Source organism: Dunckerocampus dactyliophorus, chromosome 18 (genome assembly GCF_027744805.1).
Source record: "Dunckerocampus dactyliophorus isolate RoL2022-P2 chromosome 18, RoL_Ddac_1.1, whole genome shotgun sequence".
NCBI lineage: Eukaryota > Metazoa > Chordata > Actinopteri > Syngnathiformes > Syngnathidae > Dunckerocampus > Dunckerocampus dactyliophorus.
In genome coordinates, this window is record NC_072836.1 from 4,875,235 (window position 1) to 4,895,754 (window position 20,520).

Consider the following 20,520-nt stretch of genomic DNA (forward strand, 5'->3'; position numbering starts at 1 on the left):
TGAAAATTAAAATGTACAGTATAATTTGGATTCATAATTTTTAATTTTACATAAAAAATACTAAAATATAGTGTGATTTGTTGCTGTGCTTTCTATCAAATTAGCATATTTTAAGCACCACAATGCTTCATTTATGACATTTAATTACTAGTTTAAACACAATGGCATATTATAATATTTTTCTGGCAAAGTGTAATTTTCACAAGTGCATATTCGCCTTTTTAGGTTGAACTAAATGTTTAATTAACCTCTTATGGACAGACGGCACGATTGTGCTTGACTGTTGAACTCAGCAATAATGGCCGTAGTTTGTCGTAAGTTTAAGTAATTTAAGTACATTTTGAAGCAATGATATTGAAGTAAGACAAGCATCAGCACTAAAAACACACAAAAAACTTACTCTGAGCCTTTTACTTCAACTGTCATTGTGGTTATATTAGGGCTAATGTGGCTTAATGTGAATGTGAATTTCTCTTGGAGATCAATTAAGTGTCTATCTATGTAATTCCTAAAAGCATTTTTTTGGAACAGCATCAGTGATTTCAAATTCCAGATTTGAAGAGATTTTGAATAAAAATTTTATGGTATATAGTTTTAGTACAGTTTGACTTAACAACAACTAAAAAATGAGTAAAACAATGTGTTTTTTACTATTGATAGGAATGGAATATGTTCCTCTTTGTTGTAGATAATAATGTTCTGCAACATGTTTGTGTTTATCTACAACAGATAGGAAAATATTGCATTCCTAATATGATACTTTAGCATATATTTTTGGCTCCTTTTGGAGTTTCCACTCTCCATTTTCACCAGAATGGCGACTTAACATGCATTTCTATGTGCATTTTCATGCCCGTGTTTTTTTCTGCCTTTGTCCTCTCTCCTCTCCTGGCTTTTATTTTATTTTTTTATTTCTTCTTCTCCCCCCTTTCTGCCTGCTGCTGGTGAATATTTCATTTGCAGTGGCGGGCTGGTACATTAACCAGCGGTGCCAGTCGAGCTCGCTGCTTGTGGCTGTATAAAAATAAACACACTCTGGTTGTAATGAACAGATGTCACAGAATTTAAACACCCCCCCCCCCCACCCCCCCCATCACCCACAGACACACACACACTTCAACCTCCTCATCCTCGCTCACGCATAAGGAGGGCGCACAGGCATGCACGCTGCACGTATGCAGCCAGCGAAAGAATGTACAGTGCAACCTCTTAGATTGAATACAATCTGTTCCAGAGCGTCAGCCGACGATCTTGAAACTATTCCCCTAGGAAATAATGTAAATACAAATCATCTGTTCACAGGGTCAAACTGTTGCCATTAAGTTTTATTCATTTAACATTTGAAATACAAGGGTAAAATTAAGTGTTTATCATTACGTTAAATCATCTCGTTTTTTAAGATTTGGAATTGTCATACAAGTGTAAAAAGAAGTTAATCACTCTTAATATTAAGACATTAAAACAATAACCACTCAATGCTAACTTTAATGGCTGAAGTTTGACAGATAGTTCTCGTGCATCTCGTTTAATACGTTTGCGATTGTCCCAAGTGTAAAAGTAAGTTCACCTCTCTTAATACGTCAAAACAGAACACTTACGTGCCTCACGCGCCACATTTATTGACATTGTTCTGTGTGACACAGGTGTACAAAAAAATAATGAGGAAAAATTAGTGTGTGCCGGGGAGGCGAGTCTTTGAATAAAGACGACAAATTTTACGGTTTACATAAGGGGTGTCCAAATGCGCAGTTCGTATTTTATCGTCCTGCGGCACATTCTGGGTATTAAATTAAACAAAAAACAACAGCAACAATGGGAGGAAAAAAGAACAAAAAGGTGTAATAATAAGTGTGAATAATATGCTTTGTCATGTATAACACAAAGCTAACACAAAGTTTTGTCTGTAAATACATAGAAAATGTCTTTTTTTTAACTTAAACATTTCTTTTTTTGCCTTTTTACAAAATAAAGTATCAAAATGGCCCTCGCATCCTTTGATTTTCCCATATGCGGCCCTCGGTGGAAAAAATCTGGACACCCTTGGTTTACATATAGTTTTTTTTGGGATTTAAAAAAAAAATTATTATTATTGTCAATTCATTGCGCATTCGCCGTATTGTACAGAGCAGCCTGGCCAGAGACGTGTACATTGTTTTTACATTGCCATAAGTTCCATTACCAGTTCTATGGTTGTCACATTTTCCCATCCATTTTGCCATAACCAAAAAAGCAAAATACACTTGTAGAGAAGTCTTGAGTGCATTGCAGTGTAAAGTTTTTCTACCGAGGCCCACATACAGAAAAATTTAAGGATTTAGTACATCAAAGTGCCAAATCCAAACCAAAATGTTATTTTTACAATATTCCGAGGGCTAATAAAAATAAAAAGTTGTGGGCTGCAAATGGCCCCTGGACACCCCTGCTTTAGGTGGATGAAGTCTCATGCAACGTCAGGTGTGTTAAAAGTTTTTTTTGTGTGACTTTTGAAGCGAATTGTACGAAATTAGTGGTTCATAGTGTATTCCTGTGCCTGCTCTAACAAGATAGTGGTGGGCAACGCCCCCCCCAGCTTTGCTGTTATGAGACGCTGGTCGTTTTTACAGACTACTTTCATGAGGTCCACGTCCCACAATCCTTGTTGGCACCATCAGGTCTGTGACAACTTGCTGGCCACATGTGTCTATATAAAAGTAAAACGTGTGTGTGTGTGTGTGTGTTTGTCCATCCTTCCCCCTTGTTGTCACTATCCCGCTCATTTTTTTTTTCTTCCTTCATTGAGCGAGTGCCAGCGTGGTGTGTTTGCTGGCTGACAGGAGCGCAGGAGAGACGATTGTTCTCCTCGTACCCCGAGACCCTTCCCTGCCAAGTCTGAGATGAGAGGCGCTCTCGAGTGCTAACTCCTCGCAGTCAGGCATCTCGCGGCTAAACACACACACACACACACACACTGTGGCTGCAGCGGGTGGGAGGGTGATACCACACTAGAACTTGGTCAGATACACAGAGAGGTCTGTTTGGTGCCCACGCTGCAAAAAATACAAGGCAATGAGGCCTGAAAGTGCTTAACAATGAAAGGCTTTGCATACTGCCACCGTTTTTATTATTATTATTTCAAGTTAATTGTACAACCAAATGTTCCAAATAGTCAGCTGGTATTTCCCAAAGTCCAATGTGACATGTCATACTTTGTCCTGTTCCGTTTTTATTCTGCTTATTGTTACAGAAACCAGCAAATATTAAAATTTATGAAGCTGGAGTCTGAAGTGATGGACAAAGCAGGAAGTGAACAACAAAACAGGAGGTGAAGAGGCCGGAAGTAAAGGATGAAGCAGTCAGTGAACAACGGAGCAAAAAGTGACAGACGAAGCGGAAAGGGAAGGTCAGAACAGGAATTAATCGAAGCAGTAAGAGGCAGCAGAAAGGGACGTGAATAAGCAGGAAGTGTTTGCTGTAGGAAGTGAAGGACAAGGCAGGAAGTGATGGACAAAGCAGGAAGTACTTGCCACAGTAGGAAGCGATGATTGGAGCAGGAAGTTATACCGGATGTGGTATGTAATAGAGAGAGAGAAGGAAGTGGTGGTTGGAGCAGGATGCGTTGGACGAAGCAGGAACTGATTGACAGATTCTGCGATGGACAAATCAAGAAGTCAAGCATGAAGCAGGAAGTGACGTCTAGAAGAGACTTTGAAGCAAGAAGTGATTACAAAAGAGGAAGTGATGGATAAATGGAGGAAGCAGGAAGTGACTTGTGGAACAAGATGTGCTGATCAAAGCAGGAAGTGATGGGCAGAGTGGGAAGTTGTTGCTGGAACAGGAAATGGTAGCCATAGCAAGGAATGATTGCCAAAAGAGGAAATGATTGGAACAGGAAGTGATGACTGAAGCAGGAAATAAACTACAGAGCAGGAAGTGATGGATAAAGCATGAATTAATGGAGGAAGCAGGAAGTGACATGTGGGCCAGGATGTGATGGTGAAAGCAGGAAGTAAAGGACAGATTGGAAAGTTGTTGCTGGAACAGGAAAAAAATAGCCATGGCAGGAAATGATAGTCGGAGGAGGAAATAATTGGAGCAGGAAGTGATGATTGGAGCAGGAAGTGACGGACAGAGCGGCGTGAGACTGAAGGTGAACGAGAGGTTGGTGTGATGAAAGGGTGGGGGGGATAAAAGTACAAGGGGGAGAGGTGGAGGTCGTTCGGTGGGTGAGGATGGGTAAGGAAGTCGGGGGGGGTGATCAGTGAGGTGTATGCAATGCCATGTGACAGGTCCAGCTGGGAGACCCCCCGCCCCCCTAGCGCTGCAAACTGGTCAATATGGAGGCCAATTACTGCTGCCCATGTGACCAGGGCATCATCCAACCCTATCATAACACACGAGCACGCTCACAGGCGCGCACACACGCCATCTGTGCAGACCAGCAACCAACCCCCCCATCATCACCACTACCACCTTCACCCCTTCTGATCCAGTTGCATTGCTGTGCAGGCTCCTACTTAACCTCCTAAACAGAGGCCAGCCACGCCTCCGACCCCTCCCTCACTGACCCTCTGCTGCATGCCATGACGATGATGATGATGAGGATGAAGGTGGTTTTCTTAGACTTTCACTCTGGACTGAACAATTTTTCTCCTCATGCCTGCACATCTGGCAGATGTTGCCCCCCACCTCACCTCACCTCGCCTGCACAACCCTCTTGGCCACCGGCCAACCTGAGGCCCACCCCCACCCTCACACACCCCAGGTCTCTCCCCAAGCAAGACCCACAGCAGCTCTTCTTCTTCTTCACTTCATTGTGCGCAAACAAGCAGATGCTGCGGAATTTTGGTTGCACCATCGCAAAAGAGACTGCCCCACCCCATCCCTACCCCCTAAAATATTTTTTGGTTTCATTTTTAATCGCAAACAGATTGCAAATCTCATCAGATTACCCAAATGTCTCTCTCTCACACACGCTCACACACACTCACACACACACACACATATTTGTATTCCATATTTATTTTTTGCTTTATATCTATGTGCGTATTTTGTGCACACACAATAATTCCATATTTATTTTTTGCTGGCAGGGGTGTCCAAAGTGCGGCCCGGGGGCTCATGGCCCACAGTAGAATTAAATTAAACAAAAAAAAAGGGGGGGGGGGGTGGAGCAACAAGAGAGAAAAAGCTCAAATGTTCTAATAATTCATAACACAAAGCTTTGTCCTCGAATGTTTAATTTATAAATACATTTTTAAAGCTTTTTTGTTGTTTTACAAAATAAACTAAATACTATATCAGATTACAAAAAGTTTGGACACCCCTAATTTGCATGTATTTTCATACTTTGCACACACACACACACACACACATTAATTTTTGTGCGTCACTGTAGTTTCTGTGCAGATTTTTTACACACACACACAAAGCATGAAAGCAGGCAAACACTCCTTGAATTATACGTGAAAATATTTCTGCTGTGTCTAATTGGACTTCACACCATTGTACTTGTGACATTTTGCTCATGGCACTATTGACTGCTATGTCGGACAAACACTCCTCTCAAGTTGAGTGAGAAAAAGAGTGGGCACCGACATGATAATTTAAACAGCGAGATGTCTGCACTCACTTTTTCATCCGACACACACACACACACAGTGTCACTGCAAGTTTAAGTAAGACTTTTTAAAAAACAAAATATGCAAACATTATTCAGGGAGAATTGCGGGAAATGAAGCTGCGACAAAACAAGCGGGCTATTGTAAAGTGTGCATTTGTAACATAAAAATGAAGTGAAACATAAAACTCCAAAACTGAAAATGTGTATGTATTGATAAAGCCGTGTGTGCGCGCATCTAAACGTACAATGATAATGAACAGATGCTCCCAAAAATCCAGCAAGGAAACATGGACACCCCCCTCCCAGCACTCCCACTTTGGCCCCGTGAACCGGTGCTGCTGCTGGGGAACATTAAGGGACTTGGCTCGGTTCTCCTCCACAGCCATGGAGCTCTCTGACACACACACGCGCGCACACGCACGCACACACGTTGGGCTAGGCAGGTTTTTGAAGAGCTCTGGTTCAAACAGAATAATCAAAACAGAGGAAAAATGTACAACTGTACTGTATTTTTGTATTCAGTTTCTTTGACTTGGTAAGTAAAGTCCATGTTGCAGGGTGCTTATTTTTACCTTTACAATTAACTCTTACAAGCAAAGCCCTGATGTTTCATTAAAGCATCTACAGTATCTAGTTGTCATTTAACAGCATCTACTATGTTGTCTCATCTCTTCAAAGGAAAAGGAGCCAACATTGAAGTGGAAATAGCTGCAGTCAAAGGCAGTGTAGGTGTCATGTGATATCTTCCCAACCAATCAGCGATGTGAGGTAATTATAATAACGAAAAAGTTATAATTAAACCTTAAAAATCATTCTAAGCAGAATTGGATTTTTAAAAATTAAATATCAAAGCTTGTGACGTAGGCTACTACCATTTTTTAGGAATGAAAATTACCAAAGGTTAAAGACCAAAAGATGCAACAAAAACTGCTAGTTTAACGCAAGAAATGCACCAAATAAAATAAATATGAAACGAAAATGAAGGATTTAATCGAATAAAACAAAACAATAGCTCGTTGTACTTTATATATGGTTTCAAAAGAATGCTACGTTCAAGGGGCCAAAGTGGGCCTGCGGGTGGTCACAATGCGCGTGCAAGTGTGTGTGTGTGTGTGCGCGCGTGCTTGTGTGCAACCGGGACTTTTTTGGGGAACATATGGGTCCTGGGGCACAGCTCCAAACCCAGCCGAGGTGGCAACGGATGCCCCTTTTTCACTGGCCAAGCCAACGCACGCGTGCGTTATATGTACAGTTTGTGTGCATTATAAAATTATATTATTATCGGCCAGTAACGTTTATCAAACTTTTCTTACGTTTTACACACGGCAAAATGTAAGCCGAGCAGCCAATAATAAACAATTGCTGTTGAAATGAATTAAGATTCCAATAAATAGGTATACTGTATCGAGGACATTGTATTGTTTGAATGTTTGTTGGTTACTGCTGAAATGTTATAATCCTAAAAATAATGGTAATAATAAGATGTAATGTGTTTATATATACAAATAAAAATATTTTTCCGTGTATTGGAAGTAATCAGATACAGAAAAACGTCCTTTTTTGGTGCAAAAAACGAAAACGTGAGGTGTCCGTGATTACCCAGCTGACCTTGAACGCATCATTGACCGTTGCTCATGAGCCTCGCCAAATCCCAGTTTCCCCAAAGAAATATTTCTCTGTATAAATACTCTCATTTTTAAGCGACTCTTTTGTAATAAATGAATAAATGGAGATATCTGGCACAATAATCTCCACTTTTGGCACCAAGTTACCTCCTGCATAGGAGAAGGATGCCAACATGGCCTCCAAAGGCTGCTCCCTGAGGGGCCTCTGAGGGGCTCCTCCTGCAGGTTGTGGCCCCCACAAAGCCTGCACGTTTAGGTAAAATCTGGCCCAATTAAATTAAGATAAAGCAACAGGCTATCAGTCTTATTTAAACATAGTTGACGCTTAAAAAAACAACCAGCCTATGAGAAATAAATGGAGTTGCACAGAATCGCTTATTGTCATTTTATTACATTTTTTAACCACACAGTTGATTGAATACAAAGTTGAAAGACCGGATGGAAAATCAATAAATAAACACATGGGATCCCTTCATGTCCATTGACTATTCACATTAATTACAGAAAAACCCACATAATAATAATAATAAATAGACGTGCAGCAATAATAATAAATTAAAATGTAAAATAACAAAATAAATAATACAATGCAATGGTTCACTTAAAGGAGTATTGATAATAAATAACAAAACAAAGAGAGAAAAGTATATTTTTTAAAAGTGTGTGTGGTCACATCTGCTTTTGCATAGATGCCAAACAACAACAACAAAAAAAAGAACAGCTCAAGTAGCCTCATTTATTTCTGTTTTTTCCCTTCTTAAATTTATTTTAAAAGCAATACAAAAAAACACAATGTAATGTACACAGGAGGAAGATTCATTTCTCTCTTTTTTTCTTAGTTTTTTTTTTTACAATGTTCTAAGTCCAATTCTCCAGTGTAGATAGTGGCAAAACTGCAAACAGGCACCAACACAAATACAAAGTACATCTTTAAAATAATCATAAAAAAAAAACATGAATACTTAAAAATCTCTCTGTGGTGTCAATTAGTTACATTGTATTTTGTGTGCGTCGTCTCCCGCTCTTATTTCCCTGACGATTGCAAACAACAAGAAGGGAATCCTGGATGAAGTCAAGGAAAAGCACTCACATCTTTATCCGATAAAAAGAAAGAAATCAAGTGGTCAGATTGTGGATAGCAAGGCGCCGCGCGGCTTCTCCTTCTAATTGTGGAAAAAGGCGTTGAGTTCTTCATAGCCAGGGGCCCGCTCATGATGTAAGTGCATGTCGTGGTAAGGCAGGACGTTTTCCGAGTGAATGCCACTCCGGGCGCCGGAGGAACCAAACACCAGGTTGTGGGCCGCGCCGGGCCTGGAGCCGGGCAGGCCGGAGTAATGCATAGAGTAGTGGTACGCCTTGTCGTTGTCGGGGGATGCCGAGCCCTGGTGCTTTAGGGAAAAGTTGCCGTTGATACACAGGGGCGGCGGGCTGAGGGGCCCCTCGTACTCGGGGCTGTTGTACTCCGGGGAACCGCTCCCACCGTACACAGAGTCGTAGGCCGGGCAGTAGCCGTGTGAGCCCAGCGGATGCGAGTTCGAGCCCTGGCGGCAGTGGGGGCTGGACAGGCGGGCGCACTGGTAGGGGTACGAGTGCATGGAGAAGGAACCCGAGCCGTAGCGGGCGCCGTCGGGGCACGGCTGCTCGGTGAGGAAGTTGCGGGAGTTGAGCTGCAGGCAGCCGGCCACCAGGTTGGTGGTGGGCTGGGAGAGACCCTTGCACAGGGTCTGTACATAGGACACCAGGTCCGGACGCTTCCCCGAGCGCAATATCTCCGACAGGGCCCAGATGTAGTTTTTGGCCAGGCGCAGCGTCTCGATTTTGGACAATTTCTGCGTCTTGGAGTAGCATGGCACCACTTTACGCAGGTTGTCCAGTGCAGAGTTCAGGTCGTGCATGCGGGTCCGCTCGCGGGCGTTGGCCTTGATGCGACGCATCTTGGAGCGCTCGATGCGGGCCTGCGTCATCTTGCGCTTCTTGGGGCCCCGCTTCTTGGGGCGCTCCCCCTCTGTGTCCTCGCCATCGTCGTCCTCCTCCGCCTCGTCGTCCTCGTCGTCCTCACCAGCATGCTCCGAGTGGGTCCGGCTGCCTCCTCTCAGCTCATCCATGTCGTCCTCATGGGCGTCCGGGTCCACGTCGTCGTCTTTCAGCTTGCCGTCGTCGCCGTCGCTGTCCTCGGCCCAGCCCGAGTATTTCTGCACATCGGGGAGCAGCGAGGGGTCGCTGAAAAGCCTCGTCAGCATTTTGGCTCTGAGGATAGGGGAAGCACAAAGTGAGTCCGAATGGACACAAAACCAGAACATCACTTTGCATGTCTAATGTCCGTGCGACCGGCCATGTCCTCTAGAGTTGGGTGGGGGTCCCACCGGCAACGGCCCACACTACAGGTCCCATGAGGTAGCAGGTGGGAGGGGAGACCCTTCACTCTCACTCACACACACACACACACACACATGCACGCACACACATCGCCCACATCCACTCCTGGCTGCATTCCAACACTATTCAACCCCAACATCTTCTCATTGGACCAGCTTGTTTTTTTAATTTCGACTCTTCCTGTAAAGTCACTATTGTGTGGTTTTATGATAATTAAAATTAATACAATAACCTACAAAATAGGACACAATTTTAGTGTTTTTGTATGTTCATTCTATTCTTTAAATTACATTGTTGGTTTATGATTTTGACTATTCTTGAAAGCTTAACCCCACGTGACGTTAAAAGGAAATAACAAAGCTATTTTATCACGAATAAAATTACCTCCAAAATAATCGAATTTAATATATTAAAATGAAAAATCGAGAATTAAAAACATTTGTATTTTTTAATGATAATTTTCGACGTCTTCAATTCGCTTTTGCATGCGGGGAGGTCAGATATATAGGCTGCCATTTAAGGCGTAATTATCTCTAGCGGCGTGTGTTTGTGTGTGGTGGGGTGCGTGGGTGTGTGTGTGTGCGCGCGCGCGCGCAGGGACAAAAAAAATTCTACTTTAAAAAAACTCACACACTGCCGGTTTTGCCGCAATTAAAAAGCAAACGACGTTTAATTAACAGAGCGTGCATGATGCAGCGTGTACGTTTACACCAAATAGATTTCACACGTAATTCGTTATGCAAAGAGGCGCTAAGGTTTTTTTTAACAGATGGAAATGTTGCTTGTAGGCTTTTAGGGCTCGTTAAATATATACTCACTCTGCCGTGGGGCTACAACATGCAGCAGAAACATTTCACTTAAAGAAGGTGTGTCAAGACGATATAGTTTAAAAATAAAAACAGCCAAAGCAGTGGCGTCGTCTTTTTAGTGCGCAAAAATCAGCACATTTTTATGAGAAAAATCGATGCTGCAATTTATTTTAACCTCTTGACTCAACGTTACTTTGATTTTCTGACGTTTTAACAAAGTTAGCAGGAAGTCACGAGGGGAAAAAATGCACGAAAACAATTTATTCAATATTGGAAATGCACGTTGATCAATAAGCAAGGAAAGGTGCGTTCATTAGCCACTCGCGTATGGGATAATATCTGCATTCTTTTCCATGCATCTCCGTATAGTCACTTGCAGGACTCACCTGGGCTCGAGTGCTTCTCGTGGGATGGATGACGAGAAGGGAGGAGGAAGGAAGGGGGTGGGGGAGTACCAAAACAGGATAGGAAAAAAACACCGTTTTAGACCATCTTCAGGGAGGAACGAAGCGTCGCTCCGTGTCGGTGTGCAGGTGCAACCTCAGCTCTGGCTCTTCCTTCACTGGCGTCTCTCCCCCCCCTCCCTGAAAGAAAGCGTGCGTCCTGCAAGAGAGGGAGTGAGAGAGTGAGTGTGAGAGCATGCATGTGCACGTATGTGTGCGTGATGGAAGACAGAGCGAGAGAGGGAGAGAAAGAGAGGATGAGGGAGGTTACATACCAGCTATAAGGCTGCGATGCCAGCGCCCATATGGCTGCACGTCACCGGCAAGAGCCATCACATGAGGGGCCCGGTGATTGACATGCGCTCGCATTCGGAGAGATTTGGCCTCCCTGGAGGGGTAGCGAGAGAGAGAGAGAGAGAGATGGAGAGAGAGAGAGAGAGAAGGTGGAGGAGGAAGATGAGGAGGAGGAGGGCTTCGCCATCTGTCACCACACTAGTGCTGCACAAAGCCAGAAAAAAGGCAGCAAAAACAGACAAATAAAATGGTGGAGCAAAAAAAAATGTTTGACCTGAACCTCCTCTTTCTTCTTCCTTAAAAAAAAACATCCATGCGCTCCAAAGCGTCCTCCATGCTCCTCCTGTACATGGAAGCCATGCATTGTCATGAAAGCAGGCCAACTGCAGCCTTAAGTGCATTAAGCGGATCGCCCGCAATTAAATCATATTAACACAAGCAATTAATCAGTTTAGCATTCGAGGAGAAGGCTGCATAATACTGTAGGCAGCTTATCCTACAATTACATGAATTAAGTCTATAGGTTCAGCCTGCCACAGCATCCACCACCAGTGGTGCTGGTGATGGGGGGGGGATGCATTATAAGTGCATTAAGGCCAGGAGCAGAAGGCATATTGTTTATTTATTTACCTAATTGGATCAAATTGCGTTTCCCGGCACAACCAATCCTCGACTCGGCTGACCCTCTTGCAAAAAACTGCCAATGATGGCGATTTTAAAATAAGAGCAAAAGTATTGGGACAAGGAAGGTTGCAAATCCCGTGGGGAAGACGTTCAATAAGATGATGTGTGAGCGTGTGTGGAGGAATTTTTTTGTTCTGACGTTGGGCCTGTTCTAGTTCTTCCATACCAAACCATACCTTCCCTGAAGTGTTCCCACTAAGTTGGAAGCATATACAGTACAATTGTCCAAAATGTCTCGCTAAGATGAAGAATTAGGATTCAAAGTGTCTAGTCCAACCCCCTAATTGATGATTAAGATGTTTGTCTTAACACTTTTGACTTTTCTTGCATGTACGCTTTTGTCTTTGAGTGTGCTTATATGTCCAGTTCGGCTGTATTGTGATTCTGCTTCGATAGACCACCGCAGTGTATTTTCAGAAAAAAATGGATCAACATGCGATTAAAATGTAGACCTCCAGCTTTCATTTAAGACGTTTGACAAAAAATGTGGCATTTTTTACCCCACTTAATTACTCCACTTTTCTGCAGAATGCTTCAATTTCAAAAGTATTTGGACAACACTATAATGTATTATAATAAGGGGTGTCACAAGATCTCGCAAGATTAAAACGTGACAAGATTTCTCATTCAGAGAAAAAAAATGTCTTGTGGGCTCTCGGCCTGGGACGATCGTACATTTTTTCAATATTTTTTCTTTTTCAATATATTGCCATGTGCATGCGTCTCTGTTTTCGTAGTCTCTCGCCTCCAAACAGGCAGGAAGAGCGTGCATTGGTTTCAGCACCTTAGCGTATTTGTTTCATAGAACAACAGAATGAACAGAGTGAGCCCTTTTGTCAGTCATACAGTCTCTTTGTCTCGGTGGGTGGAGGCAGCTAGCATACACACAGAGTGCAGAAGAGTGTAAGCCATCCATCTTCTATGTCGCTTATCCTCACTAGGGTCGCGGCTATGCTGGAGCCTATCCCAGCTGACTTCGGGCGAGAGGCGGGGTACACCCTGGGCTGGTCGCAAGCCAATCGCAGGGCACATTCATACCTACAAACAATTTAGAGTCGCCAATTAACCTAAAATGCATGTTTTTGGAATGTGGGAGGAAACCAGAGTACCCGGAGAAAACATGCAAACTCCACACAGAGATTGGAACCCAGATCTTCCCGATCTCCTGTCTGTGTGGCCAACATTCTAACCACTAGGCCACCGTGTGGCCCGGAAGAGTGTAACATAGTATAGAAATTAAATTAGTAGATTGCAATATATTGTCATATATTTTTCATATATTTTATACTTTTCTTAAAAGTAATGTTAAAATCTCATGTATCGTCTCGTCTCGTGAACTGACTGTCTTGTGATACCCCTAATTATAATACAATTGAGCATACTGAAAAAAATTAACGCTGTGGGGGCCTTCTTCACCTTGTGTTGACTTAATTCCACCGGAACCAAAGTCATGTATTGTAGGTAAAGATATGCAAAAGCAGCCCACATTTCAGCTTTGTGACACTTGCAAGTAGTTTATAATTGTTCTGGTGTTAATTTCATGTTAACAATATGCCCCGAGTCAGTAAAAGTACAAGCTGTGTTCTCTAAATAACCCTCAGGCCGGAATTCGGACAGCCCTGCCCTATTGGACATATTTTGCATAAAAATGTAAAATTCCTTAATTATATACAGTAAATTTGAGATAAATCATAAAATCTGTGTCACTGTCCAAATACTTCTGCAGCTAACTGTTTGCTGGTGTCTTATGGGGGCGAGAGAGAGAGAGAGAGAGTGGGACCCAGGTGTGGACGCCCACTTGGGGGAGTACAAACAATGAGGGGTGTGGCTCTGCATGCCCTGGTATGTCCCGTCTTCCCGTGTGTGTCTGCTTTGTCCGTCCCAGCCCTGAGATCTCTATTTAGCGCACATTAGTGGAGTTAATGCGCAAGAAATGAGTTCGATGACCGCCGCGTCCAATTTGGCTCACCGTGTCGAGTCGCAGCGCTGAGGGACGTGGCATGGTGTCCGGATGGCGTGGCATGCAGACCAAGTGTTTGGTGGATTGCGGGGGTCATCCCGGTGGTGGGTGTCGAGGAAGCAGTGACGATTCACTAATGTGTACCCCATCCCTTTTGGGATGGAGGGATGGCAAACTGGAAGCACACCAACTAACCTATGGCTCTGTGTGTGCGTGTGTGTGGAGAATAAAGGGGCCTCCATGCCAGCCAAGAGCTGCCAAGTGGAGGAGATGGAGGGACAGGGAGGAGGAGGAAGAGGGGGCTGGTCCATTGCTGCACACTCTCAACAAGTCCCAAACAACCTTCGAGTCACCTTGCCAAAATAGATGCTAAATGTCAACAGCGTGACTTTAGCCAGCATCGGGCTCCAGGCGAGTGCAATCAGTGAGGCTTGGGTGAGGAGGAGGAGAATGGGAGCGCTTGTTTTGTGAACGGTGACACACGTGAGCACTAATGTGGTGCTACCCCCCAAAAAAACGGAATGCTGCTAATGCAAGCAATAGAATCCCCACTTCTCTGTTGAGGTGAACACAATCATTGAACAAAATGGCTGCCCGAATGTATTACACAACCCAAACTAGGGATGGGTGCCAATTCTGTACTTTTAAAGGCACTGACCAAATTTTGTCGGTACTACCGAGGACCGAGTCACATAAAAATCAAAAGGTTCCATGATTCGGTACCTAAACGGCAGTCTCCGTGGAGGGTCAGGGTGGCACTCCGAACAACATTCAGGAGAAGAAGCTAGAGGGAGGGAGTCGATGTTTACACCAACAAGGACATAAATTAAAGCTATAAGAAGCTGAAATAATATTTTTTAAGTATATGGATGGAATAAAGCCTGTTTGATTAATGTCAGAATGTTCTGGGAGAAGACGCTTAATAGGTGACGTGGCGCCTGGACGCAAAATAGTATTAAAATAGTAAATAAACACACGCAAAAGTACCAAAAATTGGTATCGTTGAGTACCGGTACTTTGGGAATGAATGGTTCAAATGTGAAAGATACCCATCCCTAACTCAAACAGTCCCTCCCCTCGATGTGAACACACTTATGCACTCAAAATGCAAAGTGTAAGTATAGAAGTGCATAGCTAGAATCACTTCCATCCTTGGAGGCCTTAGCCCTAGTAGCAATGTTAAATCTCTTTTAAACTGTGCTATGTTAGTAATGCTAACATGCAGCCACCTAGCATTGTGATGCAATGGCGACACAAAAACAAACACCGATGCTGCGTTCCAGAGTTCTTATGAGTTTCAACCTGAACACGTTCCAGTGAAAACTAAACAGGGCACATTTGCATGGTGGTGTATCAAGGGATTATTATTATGATATGTTAAGATGATGTTTGTGTAGCATTTTAACTAATTCATTTGTTACAATAACCCCTTATGGTGTTGAACGCTCTTCTTCGATATTTGCGTATTGCTATGATATGTTGTGATGTGTTAACCAGTGTTATCGTCCTCTATTTGTTTCTGTCTTTGCTATTTCGGCTCTTAGCATTCACGCACAACTTCTGAGCGAATTCCCGCTTTGGAATGAAGATATCCTAAATGACTTTGCATTCTGTCTGTACGCAGATTAGTCACAAGTGGGTGACGGGGGTGGGTGGTGGGGGGCACCTGCTGTTGCTTTCGCTCCATGAAGCGCATCTAATCAAAAACTCGTCCTCTTTGTGAAATGCATTTCTACACTTTCCCTCCAAATGACATCCAGAAGAACCTCAAAGACATCAAGCCACGCCTTCTTTTTACTTTTGTCAACACTCCCCCCCCCATCCCACCCCCTCATATTCCGCCCCCAGTCCTCCATCCTTTCCTCTTTCAGACATGCGAGGTGACGACCTGCACTTCTCTTGTCTTTCTGGACCTATTACTAACACACACCACACACACACCCACACACACACACATACACTCAAGCGTCCCGGACCCCATCTGCACTCTCCTTTCACCAGCCCGCTCTTAATTGCATATGCACAAATGCAAATGCCTATTAATTAATTACTTGACTAATTAGTGCAGTGGTATTTTAGAGCGATAAATCAAGTGGAGATGGGGCAGAGGACGTCTGAGGAGGGGCGGTGGTGGAGGGTTTCGGGAGGAAGGGCTACATTCAGTACGTGCCGAGTCGACAAAGAAGCGGCGACTGGCGGGCCAGAGCGGGTCGAGGTGAGAAAGGTAGAGGCGGATTAAATTTAGGTGGCAAGTGAACCCCACTCCCCACACCACCACCCCTCTTGCTCTGCCAGCTGTGTCGCTCCCTGGCGCGCGGCCAAGCAGGCTTGCACTTACGCCCACAATAGGAGTCGCACGCTCGCCACTGCTGGGATGCATATTCATATACAGGGGGTACAGAACGTGAACACACACCCTCCTAAAACACCATTTTTTTCTTTATGCTATAAATGTTGCACCATCACAAATGAATTAATTTATAGCATCTTAACAAATAGCACCTGGTATGTCATGCCTGAGTTAAGATACGCATATACAGTATATTTACCAGAATGTGATTCACTTTTTTCTGAAATTTAAAGGAAAAAACAGACCTTTTTCGGGGCTCATTGTGCCATCACATAAGGACATTTTGACAAAATAATGACAGATCTGTAAAGTCCTCCTCTTGGCCTCTCATTTGAGGTATGACTCAATATATTTAGTTGAGAATACATTTTTGTTTCACCCTGTTGCTTGTCAAATTTGATGTACAGGAGGTCAGTTGATCATCTGAGTGGCCATCTACCCGCTATATGTTCACTATGTTTGGAGAGGCAGAAATGCTCCAAATCTATCCAATTGCAAGGTCATCTCTTGTGCACAACCCCCCCTGAGGTCACCCCCACAGATTTTCTATTTGGTTAGTCCATTTCAAATCATTTTCTCAGCCACCTTTTTGTCATCTCAGCCACGTTTTTTTAATACTTTCTGCTAACACAGGGGTGTCCAAAAAGTGTCTCTCGGCATATTCTAAAACTAAAATTCATTCTTAGTGATATATATTATTACTGGGTAATTCATCAAAGCTAAGGGCCGCACGGTGGCCGAGTGGTTAGCATGTTGGCCACACAGTCAGGAGATTGGGAAGACCTTGGTTTGAATCTCCGCTTTGGCATCTCTGTGTGGTTGTTGTAATGGTTGTTTGTCTATATGTGCCCTGTGATTGATTGGCTGGCGACCAGTCCAGGGTGCACCCCGCCTCTCGCCCGAAGTCAGCTGGGATAGGCTCCATCATAACCCTGCAACCCTAATGAGGATAAGCGGCATAGAAAATGGATGGATGGATAATCAAAGCTAAGATAGCTTAGCATATATTCAAATTAGATTTAGTTTCAGCATCTGATGTGTTAAAGTGACTCCCTGCATCCTTCAATCTTTCTGTGTGCAGCCCTCAGTGGAAGAAGTTTGGACACCTCCGCCCCAACATATTTGTTTTGTCCTTGATGGAATTTTACAGGTTATATGTCACATTGCTATTCATGGGAGTGTAATTTGTTGTTTTTTTACATGAAAGAAAGCTGCTATTTCAACAGGGGCATGTTCACTCTCCACATCCACTGTAGATGGGGTACAACGCGTCTAACAGTTGGCATGGTTTGCACAGTGAAGCTGATGTGATAATTGTGGCATCTGTGTTTGGGAGGTGAATGATTCTGGCAGCCTTGGTAAGATCTGTCAGTGTGTGTGTGTGTGTGTGTGTGTGTGTGTGTGTGTGTGTGTGTGTGTAGGTGTGCCAGGCCCCCACCACACATGGAGATCCGTGGACTGAAATATTCATTCTTGTTAGCTCGCCCAGACAGTGTGGTCCTTAATTGCAGCATCAGTAAGCTCCACCCCAACCTGTCTGCTCGTTTGGCTTGGCTGCAACAGAGACAAACGTCGTCAGGGATGATGATGATGATGATGATGATGATGATGTGTGCTTGAGTGTTTTTGCGTCGATGCACCTACCTGCTATCATGTGACAGGACGTGAACCACTCTCGTTCAGTCTTTCATGCTCCGCTTTCAAGATGACGTGGTTTAGAGAAGAGGGCTTGGATGCTGTTGAACTCCACATCCGCCGCGTCTGTCTGTCAGTCTGCAGGGTGCGCGAGCGGCTGAAGACTTTTTCCATCAGTTCCTGTGCCAAGCCGGCCCGCGCCTGGCCAAGCCGAAGCATCTTGTGGGATTTTTTTGGCTTTTAATTATAGTAAGAGAGGATTAATTATGGCAGTGGAAACAAGGGGCCATGCATTATTGATGCTATGAGTGAAGGACTGGAGGGGGTAGAGGGTGCTAATTAAATCACTGCCCCACTGTCACGTCCGCCGTGTCTCCCACCTGCTACATCGAGGAGACCCCACCCTGGGCATGCGCTCTCGCCTGCCCGCATGCGTGCACTCAAACGACATTTCTGCATTTCTCAAATGTCAGATTTCTAAAACAGACATAAATACATCCAACGCTCTCTGTCCTTTCCACATAAACAGATAGCATCTCAGTTTGTATGAAGCCACAACGACATAACAGTAATTTATTATCAATATATACCTTAATAGTCATTTTTTTAAAATCTTAAACAGGCAACTCAAATTCAAGGAAAGCTCCTGATAGTCAGCAAGGAGGGGCTCTAATTCACAGTCATTGTCCAATCGTAGCAGTCGGCTGCCCTCTGGCGTAATTTGTCTGCAACTATGGAGACTTCAACCAACATAGCAAAAACTTCAACAATACATGAAAGAAGCAGTCAAAAGCAGAAAAAACGTAACCAAATTATATCATCTGTAAAAAAAAAAAAAAAAAAAACTAAACAAAAGATCATCTAGAATACAACGGTGCACTCCCTCTAATCCATAACAGAAAGTGGAAGATGTTGACGACTGATGGAGTAGTCGAAGAAGAAATACACGGAAGTGAATAAAAACACACAAGAGTTGGTAAACGAGTGAAGGTATATTAAACAATAATTTAAATTAATAAACATACGTGCAATGTAAAACCAACTTGAACATAGCACAGTGCAACTCTGAAAGTTTTTTCTAGAAAGAAAAAAATATGTAACAACCTGAAGTTGAAGGTAAATGGCGACGGCAGGTGGAAATAAATGAGCAGCAGCCCTTTCGATTGAGTTCATTGATTTTGTGACGATTGAGTCACCTAGGCTCGAATTCTAGACAGTCACGTAGTTCCATGTTGCTGTTTAATCACACAAACTGACATACTACTTAAATTTCAAATTTCTTTTAAAGATAATTGGGCTCGAAGACCGCAGACCACGTGGGCGATGACGACATGGTACGTCACAACACTCGCTTATGTTGTATTGGGTCACATTCAATTGTGGAGGTATGTCTTTACTGCGGATTTTTCCGTTTCCCTGAAGGCTAAATCAAAATTTTGAACTTTTCAGTCTTTTTCAGTTGAACTTTTCAGAAGTTGTAGTCGCAGTACCACAATGAGCCAGCAGGTAGTGCACAATCATCTGTCATGTGATGCTGAACACAAAAGTAGCAGCTGTTTATTGTTTGATGATATGTTATATAAGAGGATTATTGAGGGGGGGTCAAGTGAGGTGCTGACTGACAACCCTCTGTGCCCCTTCCAATGAATCACATTCAGTCAGAGGGACACCTGTTTCATCAATACAAAGCCTCTCTGTGATCCCGCTCTCATGGAATATTTCACCTGCTGCCATAATGTTTGTCCCCCCGAAATCCTCTGTGGCGGTACCAGGTTATTGCAGCACCTGGCAGAACCTCCACCCCCTTGTTTCTTGCAACACTACATCCAATATACACCTGCATCATGACAGACAATATTTGTAAAGGCACTATTTAGCTCTTGTGTTGGTTCTCTTTAGATTGTCCAGAGGGACTCTTTTGACAAGAAGGTTTTTGTCCTTTCAGGCGCCGCTTGCAGTGCTATTGTGAGTCAGGTTAGGAGTAGAATTACACCATTTCTGTGCAATTTCTCAATACAAAACTACCACAGCTCATGGTTTGTATATGTGAAATTTTGTAAAAGTAACATGTGGACCAAAGTGACCTGGTCTTGACCAACAGAGCTGTAAACAAAAGCAGATGGCTCAGAATTCCTCCCAGGAGTCCAAAAAAACCAAAACAACAGAATGTGTCATCTGAAAAAAACCTTTACTTGTGCCCTAAATCAGATTTCCTGCTGTTATAATCCATGCAGTCAGTACGCTGGACGCTGCGGTCAAAGACCATTGAAAAAATGTATTTTCCATGCATGGAAGTTGAAAATTAGTTGTTGTCTCGTCGGGTTGATGGCTGTCTCGCTGGGATTTACAGAATGCACCGGCTCCGCCCCAGGACCATTGCTGATCAAAAGCAATCAAATCACTGAGCTTATCTTCATTTTTAAATCTTCTGTGATCTTATTTCTATATTATACAGTATATTACGTATGTACACATGGCTAAAGGACTATGTTTCCATGGCACTGGGATCATTTAGATGGGCATTAAAAATGTTTCGTCTGACTCTTGGAGCTTCTGGTGATCCTCCTTGTGTTTATTGTAACTGACCTCCGCCCTAATAGACATCGTGCCTTAAATTAATCACTGTCCGCTTGAGTAAATAAAAGCTTCGCCTCAAATAGACAACTCGTTTCCCCTTGGGTAGTGGTGCCGCTAGGTTGCTGTGGTAATTACCTTGTGCTAGGACTGATACCTTTTATGTTTTGC

At 43.5% G+C, this 20,520-nt stretch overlaps 1 protein-coding gene across 2 annotated transcripts; it reads right to left on the reverse strand.

Moving 5' to 3' along the window:
• Window positions 1-7,594: 7,594 nt before the first annotated feature.
• On the reverse strand, window positions 7,595-11,246 carry neurod2 (neuronal differentiation 2). Of its 2 annotated transcripts, XM_054759484.1 has the most exons (3): window positions 11,128-11,246; window positions 10,796-11,012; window positions 7,595-9,471 (listed from the first exon to the last, which is right to left on the reverse strand). In XM_054759484.1, the coding sequence occupies exon 3, from the start codon at window positions 9,462-9,464 to the stop codon at window positions 8,388-8,390; it is 1,077 nt and encodes a 358-aa protein (XP_054615459.1). In that variant the 5' UTR covers window positions 9,465-9,471; window positions 10,796-11,012; window positions 11,128-11,246; the 3' UTR covers window positions 7,595-8,387. The 2 variants fall into 2 exon arrangements, with proteins under 2 accessions (XP_054615459.1, XP_054615458.1); XM_054759483.1 differs by lacking the exon at window positions 11,128-11,246 and having other exon boundaries at window positions 10,796-11,080.
• Between the last annotated feature and the right edge of the window lie 9,274 nt (window positions 11,247-20,520).